General features: G+C 37.1%; 1 protein-coding gene across 4 annotated transcripts in view; it reads left to right on the plus strand.

Moving 5' to 3' along the window:
* Positions 1–20,902, plus strand: part of LOC112570697 (Golgi resident protein GCP60-like) — a 51,247-nt gene extending 30,345 nt beyond the window's left edge. For 2 of the 4 annotated variants that reach the window (XM_025249266.1, XM_025249268.1), the window contains 4 exons: positions 3,077–3,341; positions 7,851–7,981; positions 11,769–11,943; positions 14,113–20,902. In XM_025249266.1, the coding sequence (XP_025105051.1) occupies positions 3,077–3,341; positions 7,851–7,981; positions 11,769–11,943; positions 14,113–14,327 (786 nt within the window). In that variant the 3' untranslated portion in view covers positions 14,328–20,902. Of the gene's footprint in view, positions 1–3,076; positions 3,342–7,850; positions 7,982–9,044; positions 9,167–11,768; positions 11,944–13,572; positions 13,694–14,112 lie in introns of all 4 variants that reach the window. The other 2 variants (XR_003100682.1, XM_025249267.1) reach the window with 2 other exon arrangements.
* The last annotated feature ends 2,516 nt before the right edge of the window (positions 20,903–23,418 follow it).

The following is a 23,418-nucleotide window of genomic DNA, read 5'->3' on the forward strand; positions in this document are numbered from 1 at the left end:
AGCCAACTTAAAAATAAAAAAGGCATGTGTGTTAATAAGGCAGTTATTTTCTCCATAATATTAGCCATTATAGAAATTTACAAATTGTCTTTTACCAGTTCTTCATAAAGTATAACAAAGGACTACTTGCCCTTCAAAATTCTTTTTTAATGCTATGTATCAACATAGCTCAACAACGTGTAGCGATCATGCTTGGTAAACTTCTTGAATCGGGCTTTAAATTGCATGACACTGATTTTGCTAAAGGGGCTCTCGAAAATAGTATACAATGGATAAGTATTGTGATCTGGTTTGGGTTGAAACGATAAGCAACTCACAGATCAAACAGTCTCTTTAAAATGTACTTATTTAAAGTGATTTCTACAGAAAATGGTAATATAGAGTAAGCAGCCTGCCAGAAACAGTATATTTTAAAATGTACTTAATTTTTTTCAACTTTTGCAGAAAGTCATAATAGAACAGAAACTGTTGGTAATAAGTCAGATTGGGAAGGTAGTTGTAGTAGAGATGACATACAGTGAAATATGTCCATGAAAATTTTGGGGTGGTAACTATGAGGGAGTCATAATCGGGAAGGTCTTAATAAAGAGGTTTTATTGTAATCTTTAAAGACAGTCACTTTTGTCCTGAATTCCTATCCCCTAATTCCTATTTCAGGTCACAGCAGTGTGCCCTGTAGACAGGTGCATAACATGCAGAGATTACCCAGCACAGGGTAACAGGCAGGGTAAAAGTGCTTCATAAACATGTCATGAACAATAAAGCCATCCTTACATAAATTTAACACATGCTCGCTTATTTTCTTTATTTAATCTCTTATTTCACTGAAATCAATCTTAGGGTATACAAACATTCAGATCTCTGTTGCGTGACCGCGATGAAGCCAGTCGAACCTCAACTGAGCGCAGACCATACACAGAAATCACAGACAAAATTCACGTAACAAAGCAAAACTAGTTTATTAGCCACAAAAATAATACTGATAGGAATCAAATATCAAAACATTCCAAACTCTCACATGAACAAATAAAGATCAGCACGAGCAATCCAACAAACAAAAATAGGTAAATTAAAATAAGACAAAGCAGTTGCCCTGCGCACAGGCGAGTCTCAGTCACCGTATATACAATACATCACCCGCATGCACTGCGGGGTGACAGTTTAGAAGTCCGTTGAAGGCAAAGATGGAAGATGAAGAGAAGAAGAAAGAAGGGGGGGGGGGGCAAAAGCGTGAAGAAAACACCCAATGATGGGCCAGCTCAGTATGGGAGGCATATGAGGATGACAGCACAATCGCTGACACGCGACAATATCGACATGAGGTAGATTGCTAGGAGTTACTGTAAATTGATTAGAAGTATTATTTGAAACACAGTCTAATATTTCACATTGGGAATTTATAAAAAAAAATACCTTAAATATGCTATATTAGTATTTTCCAAAGCAAGCATATGCTGCAAGCAGAAGTACTATGTAGTAAAACAATGGCTCGGGCTGGGCTATACAAATTAAGTTAAACTAATATGAGAAAGCACAGTATTATACAAACTGTTCCAACTTGTATGAATATTCAATGTCATAACATGTGTAAGAATTTTAGGGCACACTTGTCACTTTATTTTCAGGAATTTGTTTCTTACATAGTACCATGGACCATATATTTCACATGGTTTCAGAATGATGATCTTAAGATGAATAACGGGATTCCATCACAGTACTGAAGGCTTACAAAGCACCATGCTTTCTGATGTGATTCATGCAGCTCAAAACTATCCATCTCTAGTTCCTTTGAAAAACCAACATTTCTGCAGTGCATGTGCATGTATGTAGTAATAAACCAAACTGTAACATAATTTTAAAGCAAAACCATTATCACCCCTACATGAATAGTTGGAAAAATTAGCTCCATGCATGCAAAACAAAGCAATTCAAAAGGTTTTGTAAGTTTGGTCACTATTGCAGGAATATTCCTGATCTTAAAACCATCTGTATGAAGAACAGAATTCATAACTTTTTTTTTTTTTTTACGCCACTTTTCTTTAGGTCGTGGTCCATTATAAATGTTCAAAGATGCATCACAGGAATTGATTGATGCCACATCAGTTCCATCATATATTTTTAAAATTTAGCCAAAGCAGCAACACCCTTTGTATATTTCCAGATGTCCTTTTCTTTTAGGAAAAGATGGCAGTGCAAAGGCCTACACGAAAGAAGTTCATATCAACATCTGAAGCTTAGAGGCTGAAAAACCTTTTATTGTCATCTGATGGCTTAAAAAACTCAGCTTGGGAAGTTTTGAAGGATGCTAAAGTTTCATAATTTTATGGTAGTTCCAGAGAATTTTCAGACAATAGTACTGAATTTCTGACTGATGGAGATGACGATGGCAAATAGGAAAACATATTTTAAAGTCCTTTGTATGTAAATAATTTTTGTTATAGAAGGCATTGATTCTGGATGGATTGAAGTAGAAATGGTTGAATGCAGCCTTTTCTGAGTTTTAATTAAAGTGTGCCTTTGTTCACGTACCAATTTTAGTTTATTATTTTGAAAACACTTGATTTTTGTGTTGAATTTAGAAGACCTTGTCAGTATCAGAGTCATGCTGCCAGTGTGTTAATAAAAATGTGCTGCAGGAAGAATTTACATGTGCTGAAACCACAGATGTGTATAGGTGGACTACTTTCTGTCTGCCGAGACCAGTGCTTAGCCTCTTGTGAAGTTCTCTGCTGTTAGTCTTGGCAATGTGACTAAACCGAAAGCTTTGTATACACCAGCCTCGTTTTAGTAGTTAACTGGAAAAATTTTTTTGCAAGCAGTCCAGTAATACAAGGTTGTGCTGAAACAGTATGTACATATGTGTCAATATTATAATTCTAAAGAATGGAGGAAAGTTGCTTCCCGCATCATCATTGAAACAAAAAAAAAAAATAATAATAAAAATAAAGATGTGTTGTAAAAAGTGGATAAAGACTATTATGGATAAAGACTATTATGGATAAAGACTATTATATACTAATGTTCACAAATGATCATGGTCAGTAAGATAATTGTTCTTTTATGTTGGTATTAACAGCAGGAGGAGCTCATTCGTCAACTGCAGGAGCAGCACTACCAGCAGTACATGCAACAGGTCTATCAGCAGCAGCTCTTGCACCAACAACAGCAGTTTCAACAGCTTCAAAATACTTATAAAAACCAGGGAGCCTCTTCTAATTCAGCACAGGGTTCAAATGGTTCATTTTGTCCAGCTACCAATGGCTCAAGTGCTGGTGATGGTGGTACTGAAGGACAAGGGGATGAAGATGGTGAAGTAGGCGATAGTGCTGCAGGTGAAGAAGGTGTGTATATATATACATTTTTGTGCATTTGTTTAGGTGTTTAGAAGTGTGGTAAGAGTTTAAGGGGTAATGGGTTAATGGTTGGGTTGATTGAAAAACTACTATGTACTTGAGTGCTTCTGTACTTTTGACAGTCATAAATCAGTTTTGGTCATGTATTCTTAGGTGGTTTTGTGCTGCCTTCACTTGGCATCTTGAAATCTTTCTGTATTCATCCACCATGGCTCTGTTTTATTTGATGGCTTTATCATTCAATCTGCTGTGTACCACCTCAGCTTTAGCCTTTAAGAATTCTCTCAAATGAGGAGCCCAATGCTCACATTTCCTTCCATGACTTCAGTGTTCTTTTCATAAGGTGCCATTTTAGGTTATACTTAATGACAGTCTATTTTGTCTGTGTATAATTCACTGAGATCTGCATGTATACACTCACCGAACCTGGTACTTTATTCTGGTTGGTGAAATAAAAGTCCAGTAGGAAACAGTATTTGATAATGGTAACTTTGCACAGTTAGTCCCTACTATCCTGCCCTCTTGATTGAATTTAACATACACAATTACTATCACCCTTACTGTTACTTACTACACAAGTACTACAATGGTAGCTGTGCAGTTACTTCACTCAAAATGCAGCAGAAACTATCTCCAAACCTTCTCCAACTACTTGCAGATGAATCACCTAAGATAACAAAGTAACTGCCTTACTCTAGACCTTTGGCATATTTGTACCTGTTGGTGAGCAAGCAAGATGGGCTAGGGAGACCAATTCCCTTGGGGATGAACTTTCAACCTCTCTTTTTTCTGGGTGAGTGAACATGCCCACCCATTTCTCTTCTACTTTTTTTCTCTTTCTTGTTGGCCCTTTTGTCTATGTTCTTTTCCAGCAAACTGTCACGTTTTTACCCTGCTGTTTTATCTGTTCATCTGTCTATTCCGGTCCTTCTCTCTTTATTTCCCCATAGTTCCTTCTTTCATTGGTCTCTTTCTTTGTGGCCGCCTTTAGGCCCCCTGCATCTGCTGTGCAAGGGGACCTAGAGGAAGATGGACTTCTGGAAGTTAAGGTCCCTGATGAGCTGCATCTCATCAGAGCAACTCTTTGGCCCAGACTTCTAGATGGAAGTTGGGGCCTATGCCAATCAATCAGCTAGTCATGCAATGCCCTGGCTTTGTTAGAAGATTGCAGCCTGGGTCAGTCTGGTCTCCATCACTATAGGCCAGAGTTCATGTCATGATTCATGATTTAAATTCCCAATCTTGTTTTATTCATTCAAGCACAGGTAGAACTGCATGTTCAACCATAGGTAAAATTGTAGTACGTTCTGAGGAAGCCGCATGACATGTGATGCAAGACCGTGCAATGTTATGTGTACCAATACCATTTAATCCAGATAGGGATTAAAATTATATAGTTAGATGGCATCCCCTTAGCTACTTAGCTCGTAAGAGCCTGACTGGTCAAACAAGTAGAGGGGGGAAACTAAGATAGTGTTGCAATGCTTTCATCTGCTTTCAGTGAAAATCTTTGTATGATGACTGTAATAGACGAACGTACACTTACCTTGCATCTGCACGACATATTACACACATACACAAAACACAGCGCTTGATAAGCCCCCTTCAGATGAGGACAAAGAGATTTGTAGGTGAATCGAATCGAAGAGGCACAAATTCAGAGGAATGTCATTGAGAGAGTCATAAAGAAGATGGTGGAGAAGACTGTTTTCCTGCTCACTTGGCCATTTTTAGAGCAACTGCTTTTCTCTTATATATGATGTCTTTTATTGCTTCAAGTGACTTTGAACAAAGACGTCAGACACAAGACACCATTCGTACACGAAACAATACAAGACCTACCACAACTCAAGGACAGACCTCTGAAGTATTAGCCATACATTTACAATGGATGCTAACACCTCTCCTACCAAAGGGTAGTGCTCAGACAACATCTTTTCTACTGAAGGGTAGCAATTGAAACAATATTTTTCCTGGAACTCACCATAACAAGTTTGCTTTGCAAGTTGTGAACCACAGTGGTGTTGTTGAATTTTAATACATTAATTCGTCATTTTGGGTGAACTGCAGCGCTAACATTTCACCCAACTTGGTTCTTCTTGAATGTAATTCGCTTGGGATATAACCTGTTTGGATGCATTTGGATATATATATAAAACTTGCCCAGCTCCACACCTCCATATTGTCAGTCCGTTTGTTTGGATATAATTTACCGGTCATCAGTTTGTGTGAACACCTGTGCCGACGATCCACTCCCTTGGATCTCCAGAGTATCTGCCAGCAATTTTTTGCAGTTGGCCTTTTGTTTTTCTTGTTTAGGTCCATCCCATTATCAGCTGCCACAATAACTTTTTTGTAAATATCATCTACCATTTTATAATAATTTTGTTCCTTGTGTTGACTTTTGCTGTTAAGGACGTTTTCATATTTCCTGGAGGTTTTTGTTTCTCAACCTTATAATATTACCTTCTCTTGCCGTGTTTTAGCCTTAGGTCAGTGGTTCTTAACCAGGGTTTGATCAAACCCTAGGGGTTCGGTGGGTCGGTGTCAGGGGTTCGGCGAAGCCTCCGCCATGGAGGTCAATACAGTGAGGGTTGGCTGCCCAGAGTTCATTTCTCGTCTCGAGCAGGCTGTTCTTTCTCTGCACGTGGCATCTGTTTACACGGCTGGCTGCATTGACGTAATATAGCCTCAGTTGCTGGCACAGCGTAAAACACCAATTCCCCACCATGGAGGTCAAGACACACCCGCAATTCATGATGACACTAAAGAAGGGTTTGGGGAATGTGCATATGAAACTTGTGGGTTTGGTACCTCAAACAAGGTTAAGAACCACTGCCTTAGGTGCTGACATGGTGTAAAACATTAACAAACAACAATGGGACACGCTGGGCTAGAACAAGTTATATGCCACTCTTCCCTGTCTTTCTGACTGCCCACCTCCATGCCATTCTGTGAGGTGGGAGGAAGTGGTATTTAACAAACTGAATGGGACACAACTATGCCATGCATTGACACCTTTTGTTAGGTAAACCCCCACCAGTGTGTCCTTGGTGGCGAACAGTTTTACTGTTATACATGTTTTAATTGGTCTGGTCTCCAGCAATTTTTTACAGCAGGGTCTTTGTTTTTCGTTTATAGGTCCATCGGCAGCTATTTTTTTTACTTTTAAAGAGGATAAGGCTTTACCATGAGATTTAAGATTTTTATGATCTTTTAGATTCTGGTTACAATTTCAAGGTTAATGGTGGCCCTTTAGGCCACAAAACCCTTTTTACATATTACCTACGATTTTATATTATCCTTTTGTGTTATGTCAGTTTTTATTGATAAGGAAGTTGTTACTGTATCACCTAGGGGTTTTGTTTCCTAACTTTTGAATGTCTCACTCTTTCTCTCACCATGATAGAGTTGCTGGCATGGTGTAAAACACTAACTTATATTTCATGCTTTTAAAGTAATTAACTTTCTCTCGCTACGATATACCTTTTATGCCGGCACGGCATAAAACTTAACCAATGAACCAACCATCCAGCCTACTACACTGCATTCTGGATGTGTGTAATGTTTTACCTGCCACTCTGTTAACTTTTCTGCCTTTTCTTGGTCATGCTTATTTTTTAAGCCTTTTCTTTATGTCTGGATGGTGGCCCACCATGGGTTGCTATTTTAAAATCCACATTTCACAAAAATCCAGTGCATGCTGACAATTCTGTCTCAGCAGAAGTTAAACGATTTTGAATTCCAGTCAAATTCATTGATCAAAAGGCCTCATGAATATATAAGGATTGATAGAAACACTGTCCCTATTGTCTGCATAATTTTCTGGAGAGGTGAACAGCTTACAGTGGAAATAAATTTGATTCATATCCAATATAGAAGGCTTTAAACGACAGAAAGCATTGCTGCTAGAGTTTGAAAATGTTAGAAAAACAAGTATATAAAAATGGTGGTATGCTTAATTGAAGTAAGCTTATTGCATGAAAACTGTGGGGTTTTTTTTTGTCAACTTACATTGTTTGTCAAAATAGGCTTAAAAATTTAAATGTCCAAAACAACCTGGAAGTCATAAATTTTGCTTCCTCTTATTGCTTAAAAGATGCCCAGAGAAGAGGTATAAATATGTCTATGTGCATTTCTGTGTGTACACTCATCTGTTTTTCTATATTAACCCTACAAGTAAGCCTGCTGCTCTGAGTTTCACCAATTTATTATTTCCTCAGATTATTGTGTAGAGGTAGTGAGGTATTTCACAGTGCAGGTTTTATAAACTTAACAAAAATCAAATATTAAATAATGCTGTTTTTTTCGATTATTGGGTGAAGGTGGTATTGTTGCATTCCTGTGATGTTTTCGGATGCCAGTTTCAGCACTTCCAAAAAAAAAAATCATGCCTTCTTTAAATGCAAATGTTAGATATGACATACTTTGGGGAGATGTTAAGGTGAAACAGGCAGACCGATTGGCCGTTAAGGAAGCTCTCTGACATACTTTCAGCCTCCCTGCCACCAATGCCCAAAATAGTGCCTGCCTCACTGTGGACACGTAAAGATTTGAAGGAATTTAAAAATGGTCTACGCAAAAGTAAAGAGAATGTCATTTCAGTACCTTCTCTTGGAACAGCTACGGTGAGTGTCAACAACAGAAACGTGTTGTTTGCACCCAAAATCTCTTTCTTGCATCAATATCCCCTGGTATATCTTCAGTGTACCAGGTTGCTATTTGTTGTCTCCGAGGAGATTGTCAACATGTGCGTAACTTGCATAAGCACTGCATTGAGTTCATGTTGTTTAGGAAAGAGTTGGTTGGATATGGGCTTGCTTGGTCTTATATGACTGTTGTGAAGCACCATTGCCTGTTAAGTGTCAGTTTTTGTTTCAGTGAAAAACCTAGCTCAGTGCCCGATAGGGAGATTTCATGTGAATAGTTTTCTGATTAGAGAATTTTTGCATCATTTTCTTAAAGATGAGAAAATTGCAGGTAAGAGTTGTGTGTGCCTCAGAAGCAAATAAAACATAAATAATGTTTGATGGGTTTAAATTGATGCACACCATTTATATTTGTATAGATGACATAAACAGATGGAAAGGGGACTGAAATAAATAAGCATAACAGAATCAAAAATTCTAGCATTAACTTGATCCTTGCATTCTGAAATGTCATTGTCAGTGTGGCCTGAGTGTTTGCTTCTGATCAATATCCAAAATTGCACTTAGTTTGAAAATTTTCTACTCTGCATTCAGACATGATTCAGATAGATTTTTTGTAGAGTTTTACCCTAATATTTCTTACTTCACCATTGAGTCTCTGCTGATTTGTTAAAAAAGCTTTATATGAACTTCATTTGGTTTACCCAGCAGGTCATTTTATTTGCAATATATCAATAGCATCTAGAGTTGTTTCTTTTTAAGCATTGTGTGTGCATGTGGCTGTGTGCACATAAACATATGCATGTCTGTGTTCACATGCACACATGCAAGCACATATATGCATATGCCTGCACCAGCACGAACATGTATAACGCACATGTTGACAATTGGCTCCACAGAGACTCATGCCTTGTGGTCAATGTTGGCTTCCAAGCACAGCACATTCTTGCAGGTTACTTGCTCTGCCTGTTTTCAAGTTCTATGCGTGTTGTGTTTGTCATCTGATGTTTTCTTGTTTCTGTTCTCTTTGGCTGTGTTGTAGATGATTTACCCCCAATAGCAGCAGCCTCCATGTGGACACGAAAAGATATAAAAGATTTCAAGGACTCACTCCGTAGAGATAAGGACTCTGTTATAAAGATAGGCTCTGGAGAGACTGTTACAGTGAGTATTTTCCTGTCTGTATCCAGTTAACCAGACTGTTCTTTCAAAAGTACCTATTTAGACAATTGCACGTTAAAACTCAGTATATTTAAGCTCTAATTCTAATGGATGGTTTTTTTTTCACAAGAATCTAATGTGCTGTCTTTTAAAGCTGTAGTAGCAGGAAATATTAATTTGTAGAAATGTCTTTTCTACTATTTTACTTTTAATCAGTCTCTGTGCTTTGCATTTTTATTTTGCTTAGAACTAATATAGCTTATTTAGATTTGTACTTTGTTGTTGGTACATATTTATTCTGGCCATTGTGTCTGCTATTGTGGACTGTCTGCTTATCCAGCACAAAGGACATTTTTCTGTTGATACCTGTCTTGGAAATGTCATCATCTGTGTGCATGTTTGAATTTCTTTTAACAAAAGCTGTCTCAATCCAACAAGATTAAAGAGAGCACCCTGCACAGATTTGTGTGTATGTGTTGGAGAAAGAGTGCTATGAATTAGCAGTTGATAATGAAGAGATCAATTAATACTGACATTTTAGTCGGTTGTTGGTATCTTCACAATTCAAGCTCCATTGTATCAGGTATTGTGCAATGTTAGATAATCTATTTCAGAGTCTATATCCGATGTTCTGTACAGCTGTGCATCCAAGTTTGTTTCCTCCAAATCAAATAAACCTTTATCACATCATTTATAATAATTATTGTGGTCATGAAAAACTTTGTCTTGTAAACCTTGAATTTTCTGTCTTGTAAACCTTGAATTATGCTGTATTCATGATACCATCAGTATTATAGCAAGTAGCATAAGGACTTTTAAAGAGAAAAGTAAGTGAAATAGCAAATGGGGCTTACCTGATATATGCTGATATTTGGAATCGCTTCCAGTCAAAATTTATATTTAAAAAATTTTTGATATAATTGTTTTAACACACCTCTTGGCTGGTTTATGGTGGCCGCCATTGCACTTTTGCAAAGAAAACTCTCTCTGACACATGTGGGTTTATAAACACACACATTGTTAGGTCACATGCATTCACCTGTGATCAGTCATACATAAATCATGACATGCACATGTTCTTTCACTCAACATCAAACACAAAACAGACTTGCTACAGGCACTGTCTATTTTTAATTATACAGCTGTACTGTGTTGCCATGCTGTGCTAGTGGCAATCTAAGTTGAACCGAGGAGCATTCAGACTGAGGCTGAAATTGTGATCCTCTCACTATTCTACACTAGCCTAGAGGTCTGCTATAGTTGAGTGACAAGTTTACAAGTAGTCTTTACTATGGCAAAGCATATACACCAGAGGAGAACACTAGCTTGAGGTATCCAGTGGTGAAAAGGGGCAACACAGAAAAGATGCTCAATACTCCATTGGAAGGGCTTGCTCTTGGACCAGCATCCATTTGAGTAATAATCAGCTAGTGAAGTCCAATGGTCTCTCCCTCACACAAACTATCAAGCTTGGTGGGCACAGTCTCTGAAACTTGATGCGATAGCCAGGGTGTTTCCTTGTGAAGTGAAAGACTGGCCACGCATTTACGATTTATGCATATCACTCATCCTTCCAGAACCTTCTAAACTGCCATTGCCACTCAATCCCTTAGCACTCACTCTGTTCTTCCTCATCATACTATCTCCTGATTCTCAATCCATGGTGCCAGCATTTAGACTACTGCACTTAAGAGGCTGATAGTGATTTTTGAGTCAGAAGGATTGAGCTTACTGACAAAAAACAAAACAAACAAAAAACCTACAACATTGCAGTCTCATGGTACTGTCCCAGAACTGAGTTTTTGAGTTGATTTTAAGTAAATCATTGTTTTGAAACCCACAATTTTGAGCAAAAATGATTTAGAATGTCAGTATCATTTAAGCCTTACTTGCCTGTTCCTTTAAGAAATATAAAGCATTTATGCTAAGAATATTTTTAATGATTTTTGCTGCTTCATCAGAAAAAGACGTCTTTAACAGAGATTTAGGTGCTCTATCTAATAAATAAACTGTAAGCGCTTACAGTGTGGTTGCAAAGTTTGTACAGGAATTGTTAAAAATGCCACATACAGCGTGGCATTTTTAAAAAAAAGCATGTAAAATGACCGCTAGGGTAAACTAATGACTAAGAATAATGACTACTGAATAAAAGAACAGAAAATTAAAAGTTGAAAATTAAGAATTAAAATTGCATAGTTCAGTCTTGTAGCTAGTGTCCAAGAGAGAGAAACTATAATTTCTTGTTTTGCTTGGTGCAGAGACTGAACTACCTGCTTTTCATTCAATTGTACCCTGATGTATGTGTCTAGTTAAGTCTCAGGAGTTTTGATATATTCATTAGTCGAATCCCTTGTATGCACAAAAACCATATAATGACTACTTGCATATGAATGTTCAGCTGTTATTATAACATGTAAGAAGGTTTTATGAAACCATATCCTTACCAAATACATTTTGACTACATTGTTAATCTGATATGGTTAGAAGAGGCAAGCAGTGTGTTTTTTAAAGATCAGAAACAGTGGTTCATTCATCAGAGTTTAATAGTGGTGAAAGGAAAAGGATTAAAATTTCTCATGCTGCTTTTTTTCTCTCTCTATTTTAGGTCAGAGTACCAACACATGAAGATGGTACTTGCTTGTTTTGGGAGTTTGCAACTGACAGTTATGACATCGGCTTTGGTGTTTATTTTGAATGGACAATAGCCCCCAGTAACACAGTCAGTGTCCACATCAGTGAGTCTAGTGACGAGGAGGAACAGGAGGAGTCAGACGCAGGAGGTAAGCTGTATAAATTATATCGATTTTTTAAAAAATTCATGCCTCTTCATGTATCTGTGAACGCATAAGGCTTTTAGTGACCCATGAAGATTTGCAAGATATGCAGTGTTTTCCAAAAAAATAAGACCTGACCTGAAATCAAACCCTAGAATGATTTTTCAGGAGACTTGTGATATAAACCCTACCCTAAATGTGAGCCCTAGTTAAAGATCACCAGCCATATGGATTTTGTTCATCTGTTGGAACACGTGATGGACTTAATGAATTATGCTTGACAGAGGATTAAGTCTGTGGCATCTGTTAATCAGAAGGCAGACTGCACTAGAAAATCAGTCAAACTCAATGGCGTGAGTGATCAGGACTTTGCCAAATGTTTTGAATAACTTCTACGCATGTTTTGAGAACTGATTTTTCTGATAAATTTAGGGAACTGAAACAGTTGCTTGTCCCCAATAGCGACGTAGTAATTTCTCAAGTCTGTGTAACAGAATTGCTAAAGCAGGTCAAGGTTAACAAGGCACAGGGGCCTGATGGGATCTGTGATCGTGTCTTGAATTGCTGTGCTGTTCAGTTGGGTGTAGTGTATTAACATCTCTTCCTACTCTCTCTCGACTCAGGGCACATTCAGCACTTTGGAAACTTCCCAACATTGTCCCTTTCCCCAAAAAACCTAATAATACTCAACCTAATGATTTGCGGCCAATAGCACTAACCTCCCTCATAATGAAAACTCTTGAAAAAATTGTCAAAAATCTCAGATTAACATCTGTAGAGAGTAAATTTGACCTACTGCAATTTGCTTATAGGAAGGGGAGGGGTGTTGACAATGCCAAGTTGTTCATTCTGAGCACACCGTGTAAACATTTGGAAAAGCCCAAGATGCATGTTAGACTACCCTTTGCTGATTTTAGTTCTGCATTCAATACAGTGCAACCATACCTTTTGGCTTTGAGACTGATTTCTTATTTTAATCTGCCACGTAAACTGGTTTTGTGGATAGTGGATTTTTTTTTACTTGCAGACACTGGAGGGTGTATGTTAATATTAATTATTCTGATACTGTTGTCACAAGAATTGGCTCCACACAAGGCTGTTGTCCATCACCCCCTGTTGATTATCATGTACACTGACAGCTGGAGAAGTACAGAGGAGAATATTACCTCATGAAGTTCTCTGATGATACTGCATTGTTGACTCTTTTGGAGGATTATAAGAAGAATCACCTTCACAAATTTTTTACAGTGGTGTGATGAGAACTTTCTGGAGTTAAATGTAGACAAAACAAATTAAGTAAATATAGACTTTAGGAGAATCAAAGAGGATTATGTTGCTCCCAGTGTTATACACAGTAAACCTGTTGAAACTGTTAACTCTTTCAGGTACCTGGGAACTAATTTTGATTGCGAGCTCAAATGGAATTTAAACACCGAACACATTGTTAAATGTGTCCAACAAAGAATGTACCTTTTTTCATAAGCTTAATAATTTTTCAGTTAGTCAAGCAGTTTTAGGCCGTTTCTACCAATCGTTTATTGAGAGTCTTTTATCCTTTTCATTTGTATGCTGGTTTCGCAATCTCTCTGTCCATGATAGGAATAGTCTAAACAGTATTGTCCACATCTGTTCTAGGATAATTGGTATCAAACAGGGGGATTTAGCTTCTTTCTGTGATCAACTAAACAGGAAAGCTTCACGCCTTTTGTCAACACCTGAACATGTACTAACTGTACTTTACATGTACTTTACTTTTGTGAGTAGAGCATCTTCCCTTGTTCAAATTCCCCACTGAGACAAATAAAGTTGGTCATTGTCATTAAAGTAATTTTATTAGCATATAAATAGTATTACTGCATTAATACCTAATATAAATGATATAAATTACAATGGACTATAATTCAATGGAAAATGGAGTCAGGCTGGAATTCAGGATTTGGAGAGTAATGACAATGTTCCAGAAGAAGATAAAATGACAACTAAATAAATGTAGATTTTTGTACATGAACATCACCCTATAATAAGTCCTAAATCCCTTTTTTAAAGTAAAAATTAATATAAGACCCGGTCTTATGTAAAGGAAAACACATATATGGAGAAGACATTGACATAAAGTTTTTTGTAGCTGTATGATCATTGATTGTAATACTTTAACAGATATGTGTGTGTTTTCAGAGACTAAAGGAGATGTTGAGAAGGGTGGAAAATCTCAAGAAAATAAACCACCTACAGATGAGATAATTCCAGTCTACCGACGGGACTGTCATGAAGAAGTTTACTGTGGAAGTCATGTGTATCCAGGCCGTGGTGTTTATCTTCTAAAATTTGATAATTCTTATTCATTATGGCGCTCCAAAACTCTGTATTATCGTGTGTATTATTCTAGGTAGATGAGTTTTGAAATAGCAGTCATAAAAAGCAGTATCACATTACAGGCAAAGATAAGTGTTCTCTGTTTAGATTTTGTGGTTGCTTTTACTTCCAAAAACTGCGTGTTGGTATACAATGGTTCCTGAATATTGCTCTTTAGCAAGACATTCTCAAAAAAGCCTTCACTTGTTCCAAAATGAATTTGTAGCATCCAAAAACGATGAAACTGTATGAGTTCAGGAGGCAGACTGGAAGTGTTTTGAGTGTTTTTGGATTTCTAAAACATTACTGGATCGAAAGAAAATACAGTGAAAGTTCCTTTCCCTGCAATTTGTGCACATGCTTGTGTGTGTGTGTGCGCACGCGCATGTGCGCTCTTCATTAAACTGGGGATCTGGGTAGGCGGAAGTAAGGTTTAGGGAAATATGGTTTTTGGTAGGGTCAGCGTTGTTTTGAGGGTTTGGTTGGGCGAGAATTAAGTACAGTGTGTGAGTTAATTGATTGAAAGGGACACATGTTGGATTGGTGTATTCAGGACATCAGCTAATTTTTTTTTCTGCATTATGAGAAAGAATGATTATTGTTTTGGATTTTGCATGTAGGGTAGTGGAGTCAGGCACAAACTGGGGCATTGTTTGTGGTGGCAACGTTAGCAAGGGAAAAAAAGGTCATTTTGTGGAAATTTGTGTATTTAAAATGGGACTGCCAATACATGTTGATTTTGGCTAGGAAAAAGTGGCTAATGCCCAAAAAAACCCAAACAATGCATTTAGGAAGCTGGGGAGTGTGAGTTTTTGTTTTGTAAAGTTTAGGTGGGTGTTCCTACTTTCCAAAAAATATGAGATGGGAATTGGGAGCGGTAATTTCATGATTTACATATAAATGTGTTTTCACATACAGAAAAGAGTCTATGCTTGCTGATTTTGAATGAATATTGAAATTTTCTTTAGGTACATATTTCATAAGGAATGCTTAAATATAGGATAAAATAAATTGTAACCATGTGTTTTTTAATATTATTTTTATTTACTAAAGGGAATTGATACAGCCAGAATATCAGTTACCCTTGTGGCTTAGGACTAGGTAACTGTGACAACTTTGTAGAAATTAACTGAACAAGTGTTGAAAAATCTGGGTGTGGGAGAAATGCTTAAGTTTAGAATGTGGCGTTCACAGCTTCAAATAATTTTATAGAAGAGTGCTGCAGTTAGGATTAAATTTTCATGATCATTGCAATTTTTTTAAATGTGCAGCTCTTTGGTAGTTTCTATAATTGAAAATTTTGTGCATACAATCCTAATGACCATATTAAAGAATGATTTGACCAGGGTTAAAAGTGTTCATGTTTAGTACTATTAATATTGTTTATAATGATTTATATAATCCCTATTTGAAAGGTATTTGGAGCTGAGTTTGTGGACTCAGTTTTGTTAGTATTTTTGTGTATGGGAAAGTAAGAGGGGATGTGTCCGTATGTGTACTTAAAACATCCCACTTTAATGAAAAACTTGCTGTTCTTTGTAATTGTTGATGTTCATTAACACACTGCCCCTAGGGCCGCGGTTCTCAAACGTGCTTACAAGGGGGGCGCGAAGGTGGTAATTTTTTAAAAGTTTCTTATACCGGTATTAGTGAAATTAGCTTACATTGCTGGCTAAGGGGGGTGCGCGGACGTACCTTTGTTCATCAGGGGGGCGTCACAAGTAAAAGGTTGAGAACCGCTGCGGTAGGGTATCGTTAAGACTGATACTCAACCCATGCAGACAGCAAGCCTTCATCATGTCTACTGAAATGGACACCAAAGATCAGATATTGCATCTCATGATCAGTTAGTTGCAGGGGAGTGCTTAAGGGCAGGTGGCCAAAGTGTCTGCCTAGGGCCCCACACTTTTGATTAAAACCGTGGCAATTGTGGTCAAGGGCTCCATACATACCCTATGCCTCAGGCCTTGCAGAGGCGAAGAACGAGCCTGGTTAGCTTAGTGACAACACTTTAAGGATCTTACAAATAAGAGTTTGGTGAAGCATCAGTTCCTTGTTAAGAATTAGTCCCTGCATAGTTTTTATTTAATTATAGGAATACAAACATGTCATTTTTTTCAGAAACCTAACACTTTCTTTAATAATTTATTTTATGTTATTTTTGTTTGTTTGTTTGTTTGGCGTTATTTACATCAGAGTGATTTTATGAGAGAAAAATTGGATACCAGTTAAGGACAGTTTATGAAAAGGATTGGCAGTCGGCAGGATAGGATGGCTTGAAGGAACCCGAGTACAGTGTAACATTGAATTTGGTACTTTGGATTTTAAAAGTTTGGGGCTGATTGCACATTTCTAAATTTAAACTCTACCAATTTAGAAATTAAAAAAATCCTTTAAGTCATTTAAATCTGTTGCATGAGCTTTCTTGCTTCAAAAAAATCAATAGAAAGAACAGTAGTTTCAGAATCAGCTTCAGAGAATAACTTAAGGTGCTTACAAGCAAACAAGACCCATGATGAAATAAAATGACAGCCAATTGTTTTAGAGGTTTGGATGTTGAACCAATGTGGTCACAATCATTGAAGGGATCATATTGACTATTGATGATGGCACATCTCAAGTCTACAGTTTACCCCCCCCCCCCAAAAAAAACAAAACAAAACACCAAAAACAAAAACAAAGCTATTGCAGTTGGATGTTTATTCATTTTCTCAGAATTTTCATTTGAAAATTATATTTTAACATATAATGTACTCATTCTCATTAGATTACAGTTGATAGGCTAGTAACAAAATTTCTGCTTTTGAGAGAGTGGTCAAGTCATTTAATTGTGAGTTTGTCTCTTCATAGTGGTTGAATTGTCATATAGTTGAGTCATGTGGTGATTTGTTTACACACTGTGTTTGCCACATCAGTCGCTTGTGCATCTTTTTAGTTACACCGGTCTTGAATTTCATGAGTAAACCATTCATTAGTTCTGCTCCTGCTATGTAGGAAAAGTTTTCCGTAAGCTGCTTTTTAATGGAAGCCACCATTTCTTTTTTAACATTCTGATGGGAATGGGATGAGATGGAAGGTCTACTTCAAACAGTTTTATTGTAATTTTGATTTGAGCTTAAACTGTTTGGAAATTGTTTTGTACTGCTTGTAGGGCCTTTCTATAAAACTGCTTAAAGAGGATTTAAGACTGAAAACTATTTAAATTTAGAAATACATAACCGGCCTCAGAAATTTAAATAACAAGGGTTTGTACAAAGGCATAGTACACAGCTTGTTCATATTGGAGGTTGTTATTTTCCCATTGTGTCAGAAATACTTCTGAAGTGACTGGTCTTTGTTGCAGGAATTCTTTTGTCCACAAAAGATATTAAATCACTAAATAGAAACTGGGTTTTTTTTTTTCAGAACTTGTCTGTTTGCATTCCACTTTGTTTTGTTTGTTGTGATGGAACTTAAGGCAAATTGTGAGCAGAATTGAGTGGCGATTTCTGTTGTTGTGGGTGACGCTTTGTGTAAACCAGGATTCAAAAGACTGCACTGTGAGTGCAACAAGAAAGGTAGTTTTAGTTTACAGGAGTGTAGTGTTTTTATAGTTTGATGTTGACACTGTTGGTGTTACGTGCATTATGGTGTTCTTATTTGTGTTCTTTCCACATTCATACAGTTTAAATGAAAAAATTCAAGCACCATTTTGAATGTATATTTAGAACCAACGAGGGGAGAAATTAGTATTTCATGTAAACCGCTTCATATTATAAGTTGTGCATTTGTTTTTTTATCTGTTAGCAAGTTGTGTTTATTTGATTGCCAAACATGATTTTAAGTAAATCAGGAAGATGAGGAAGATTTGCTCAAGTCATTTTAGGTCATTTTAGGTCTCTACACTGATGTTCCCTTCAAGCATGATGTTGCTGAACAATCAGGCATGTACCATTCAATTCTATCTTGTACCTCTCATAGGTAATGAAAATTTTAAACACTGACTTTGTATTCTTTTTCTGATCTGTACTTGTGTTTGCCATGGTCATTGGCTTCTTTTTTGAAGAAAGTAGGTAAACAGGTATTCTGGATATTCTTTAAATGGAAACCTTTGTTAAATCATCTTCAGTGATTAATCTTTCATTGTCGTTCAACTTGATTGTGGCAATCTTTCTTAATAATAGTCATGCAGAAATCATGTCTTTTAGAATAGAACATAATTGGTGGCATGAACATGTCTTAAATATTCACTCATACCAGTTAATACATTCCTTAGTTTTTAGGAGCATTTTATTTCCATTATTTTTTAAAGTTCAAGGTAATTGTGTATATGTTCATTTTTTTAATTGTCAGAAAGGTAATTGGGGTTATTTTTGACTATTTTTAAAATAATTTAACACCATAGGCAATTTAGAGAAAGATTAAAAAATCTTATTTAAAGAAATTTATTTTGGGTGCTCAAAAGAAATATTCTATAAATCCCCCTCAGTATTGAAGCAAATAGTGGCTTATACCTAATTTTGTCTTGGGTAACAGGACATTTCAAGTACTTTACATGTACAGTGCTAAATGTTTTGTAAGCAGTGGAAAAATAATTGATGTGTTTAATAACCATCAACTATTGCCAAGATATTTGATCTTGGATGTCAAGAAGTTAAGGGGTGAGCGCATGCTGCTTGTGTTTGGATTAACATTGCCTGTTGGAATACATTGGTTGCTTGGTGGCTTACATAATGTGGTAGGCCACCCGTCAAGAGCTTTGTGCTTTCAAAATTATTACATATAATAAGTCCGTTTGTGTTGACAAAGATGCAAGGGTCAGCAGTAGTGATGACATAATTATTTCTCAAAGCATATTTATTTTGAAGGCTTTGTAGCATTGACATATTAGTGTTCCACATTGTTATGCAAAGAAAATTACAAATGAGAGATTATAAGTGGATGTGATGTATTTAGCTCAAGCAAGGCTAATTTTAAAAACTTCATCCTCATTCTTTGAGTACAACAATTTTTAAACAAGGTCTCAACAGTTGAACAAGAATCGCATTGCTAGTGCAGACTCCTTGAAGCAAAATGTATTTTGCACTTGATTTTTTTTTTACTGGTCATGTTAGTGTCATACCGGTTTACCTCACTGTAACAGAGTGCCTAATTCAGTGACTTGCTTGTTCTCTTTTTACTCTGTGCATGTGCATACACATGTACATGTGCACTTAAATATACAACATTTTATAGTAATGAAATCTGTGGCAAATATGACTTGCATATCTTATCTGTGAAAACATGCATGGGGGTTTGGAGTTAATTAAATGTATATAGACATCACTGCTTTGGTCGGCTAAACTTTCAGCTTTTTATTACAAAAATTATGTGCACTACTACAAGAAATGTACTTTGGCTGGCTTCATTAATTTGAGTAGTATTTCTGGTATGACTGTTTCAGACAATATTTTAGATGGTTAAGGATAATTGAGTTGTACTATAATCAGTTTTTAATTAAAGGTTGATATTTGGCTCTGTTGGAAAATAAATTCGAGAAAAGTTTTTTATTTTTCTTTTTAAAATCAAAATAGAGTTGTAAAATCTGATGAAGACTGTTTGGAGTTCTCTTTTGGGGTGAGATGTATTTAGCACTGTGATTGTTTAGTTCACCCAAATCATTAACAGTTATTGCACTCTGGTAACCATATTCCTGGTTATCAAAGGGTTCGAGTCAAATTTTACATTTAAAACTGTGCATGTATTTTTTTTATTATTTTTAAAAAGAAGGGATATATGTTTTACCTTTTGTATTATGTTAGTATCCTTGTTAACTTGCTGTCACTAATTATGAATATTACTATGTACTTAGTTGTTAATGGTGTACAGTGCTGGGTTGTCTAAGGTTCTGTCATTTATTTGCTGTAGTGCAATAATTATTGATAGATGGAACAAAAGACGATGAACTTTCTGCATGGACAGCATTGGTCATGTCAAAAATGAACTGGTGGAGAAGAAAATTTTATTGTGATAGATTGCTGTTATTTGTACCCTTCAAAAGACACATCAACTGGGAGACAAAAATGACAAAACTTATTGGAGAAAACCTTACACTAAAGAACAAGGAATACGCCGGAACTTTGCGTTCCACTCCCTACCCAGAGCAGTCCAAAAGCGCAATGGCTAGCGCCTGTCACCCATAAAGAGAGTATTGGCAGTGCTGGGTTCAGATCTCATCTCGGGCACTTTGTTGTTTTCTCTGAATGTGGCATCTGTTTATAAGGCTGGCTGCTTTGCCGTGATATAGCCTTAGTTGCTGGCTCAGCGTAAACACCAACTTCCCCCACCTAGAGGTCAACTTTTGTTATGAAAAAATAAGGAGAAGGAATACATCAAGTGTTTGTCTGAACTGTTTGAACAGCATGGCATGTTTGCCACTATTATGGTTACCTGATATGTGATGTTTGTGGGCTGTTACATGTTGCCACACTTTTTGGATTGTTAATGGATTTTTCTGCCAAGTGTTTGTAAACATTTGCAAAGGTTATTTTTCTGTGTGTTTGTGTGCATGTAATGCATTAATATCGGTCTGTCAGTAGAGTCAGTGACATGTACCATCGTTTCTTCGTAATAAATATGTTCACTGGTTTGCGAATTTGAATGCTTATTTTCTTGACATCGCTCTATGTGTGTGAGCGTATGAGAGAGAGAAAAACAAGTGTTGTATTCGCGAGCTTCCCATATTAGGATAGTCACCCCATTCCATTGTGACTAATATTACATATTGAATTAAATATTTAGTGTATACTAACAGTTGCACAAGCACTAGCACTACGGATAGGAGTTTTCTCGTAAAATTTTTCTGATGACACTGCCTTGCTGTCTTTGTATAATAGTGAACATAATCATAGTGGTGCTCTTCCTGACTTTGTTTGCTGATGTGACGAACACTTTCTTGTCATGAATGTTTCAAAGACTAAGGAAATGATTTTCGACTTTCAGACGAATAGACCAGAGGCAGTCATCAGTATTGTCCATGGTGATGCCATGGAGGTAGTCGACTCTTACAAATATCTAGGTACTATCTGATAGCAAGCTTAAATGGGACAGTAACACTGACATGATCCTCTGTAAGAGCCAATAATATCTGTACCTCCTATGGAAACTCAGACCTTTCTCTGTCACCTCTGTCATCCTCACTCGGTTCTATCGGTCCTTCATTAAAAGTCTCATCACACTTTTTCTTTGATCTATTGGTTCCACAACCTCTCCCTAGGGAACAGGAACAGTCTTGTCTCCCTTGTTAATATCTGTTCCAAAATCACCGAAAGTCGGAATCAGGCAGAGGGACTTGGCAGCCATTAGTCATCAGTAAATCCTCAGGAAGGCATCACGCATCCTCTCTATTTCTGATCGTGTGTTGGCATGTGAGTTTTCACTTTTGCGGTCAGGCTGTAGGTACGCGATGCCTGTATGCAAAACCAATCGTCACAGCAACTCATTTATTCCACGTGTCATTCACTTGATAAACTCTACTGGCTGTCATTTTGTGGTAGCAGAGGTGGCCTGGGGTCACCCACTGTATCTGCTGTTGTTAAGAATGTGTGTGTGGGAGAGAGAAAATGTATGCGTGTGTGTGGGAGAAACACTATTTTAACGTGTACATTTATATTATCTCTTTTATATCATTTATATATATATATTATTGCTAGTACGAGCAGTATCTTGAGTTGCCCCTGAGGATCAATAAACTTGTATAAAGTGAAACAAGATTTCTTGCACACGCATACTGTTATTATATTTTCTTTTTCTTTAGCGTACCAGGAACCATTTGCTCGAAAGTGGAGGAGTCTCCAAGATGTCCGTGTGACAAGAGGAGCAGATGTTTCAGACCAATTTGTGGGTCTAAATACTTCAAAAGATCTCGCGGAAAGGGAGAGGGAGAACGATTTTTTAAAGGAATTTCATTTTTTTTTGTCAAGGAAATGGCTTAACAACAAATACCAAACCGTATTAGGTGCACGACTGATGCAGAGAGTAGCCAAGGATCGTGTCCGGAATGCACACAGCGCTTCCTTTACAGCTACAGTTATGACTGCGTGCATCGTACTCTCGGGCAAAGCACAACACAAACACTCGCAAAGCAGTTAACATTCTGTCCACTTCACCCGTATCCTACCCAAAGTCGCGTTTGGCACAAACTGAGAGTGGAAGAAAAGACATGTGTCAGTTAAAACAATAAATTTTGTTCATTTTTTCAACTTTTGTGAGCCCTTTCCTACAAAAAATTAAGGGTCACCAACATCAAAGGGAGCTAATATGTATCGTCTGCTTACGCCAGTTCATCTTCTGTTCAGGCCAAGAAATTTAAATTTTAAACTGTTAAAAAAGAAACGAAACAAATTAAATAGATGCTATAGAATGTAATGAGGTAGAAAGTGTAGTTATACTTGAGGTTTAAGTACCTTGTGTAGTACGAGCAGTTTTTAAGGCAAAAGCAACAACTTGTCTGGAAAATGATACTACAAAGATACAATTCAATAAATGCCAGACCACCGTGTGACCTTGTCCTTAAATAAAACAATACACACCATAAATGTAAGTCAATATTGTGGGCAAAAGCTTTATAGAGAAAATCTCACTTGATATTCCGGAGAGAGCACAGCAAGAGGCAGAGCCCCAACTAGAGCAGAGGACAGCAGTACGAGCTCCTCGATGACGGTATGCTGTCGTTCAGGAGGTTAATAAGACAATCAAGAGGCTGAAAATATTCAAAGAAAGGCAAGAGGAGACAAGTTCTGGAGAAAAAAACCTACTGCTAAAACTTCTAAAAAAATAAAATCTGTGACCTCTGGGCTGATGTGCATAAGCGAACTTAAACATGATGGCTGACGTAACTTTAAGTACAGTAACTCAGTGTGCACAAGACAACTCAAGTCCGCTAAGTACAAAATTTCTTACTCCACATTGTATGGATTAAAATACCGGTTAAGAACCACTGTTTTAGACTAAAGGGACAAAAGGCTAGGAACCTTAGAATGAGCATCCTCCCTGCCTAGCCAGCCTTGTAATCATGTCAAACAGATCGGCCCTACGAAATCTTACACTTTTACCAGCAGCTTCTTCGTCCGCACAAATCATTAGGTTATGAACCCTTTTGTAGAAAGTTTG

This window comes from Pomacea canaliculata, linkage group LG8, assembly GCF_003073045.1.
Source record: "Pomacea canaliculata isolate SZHN2017 linkage group LG8, ASM307304v1, whole genome shotgun sequence".
NCBI lineage: Eukaryota > Metazoa > Mollusca > Gastropoda > Architaenioglossa > Ampullariidae > Pomacea > Pomacea canaliculata.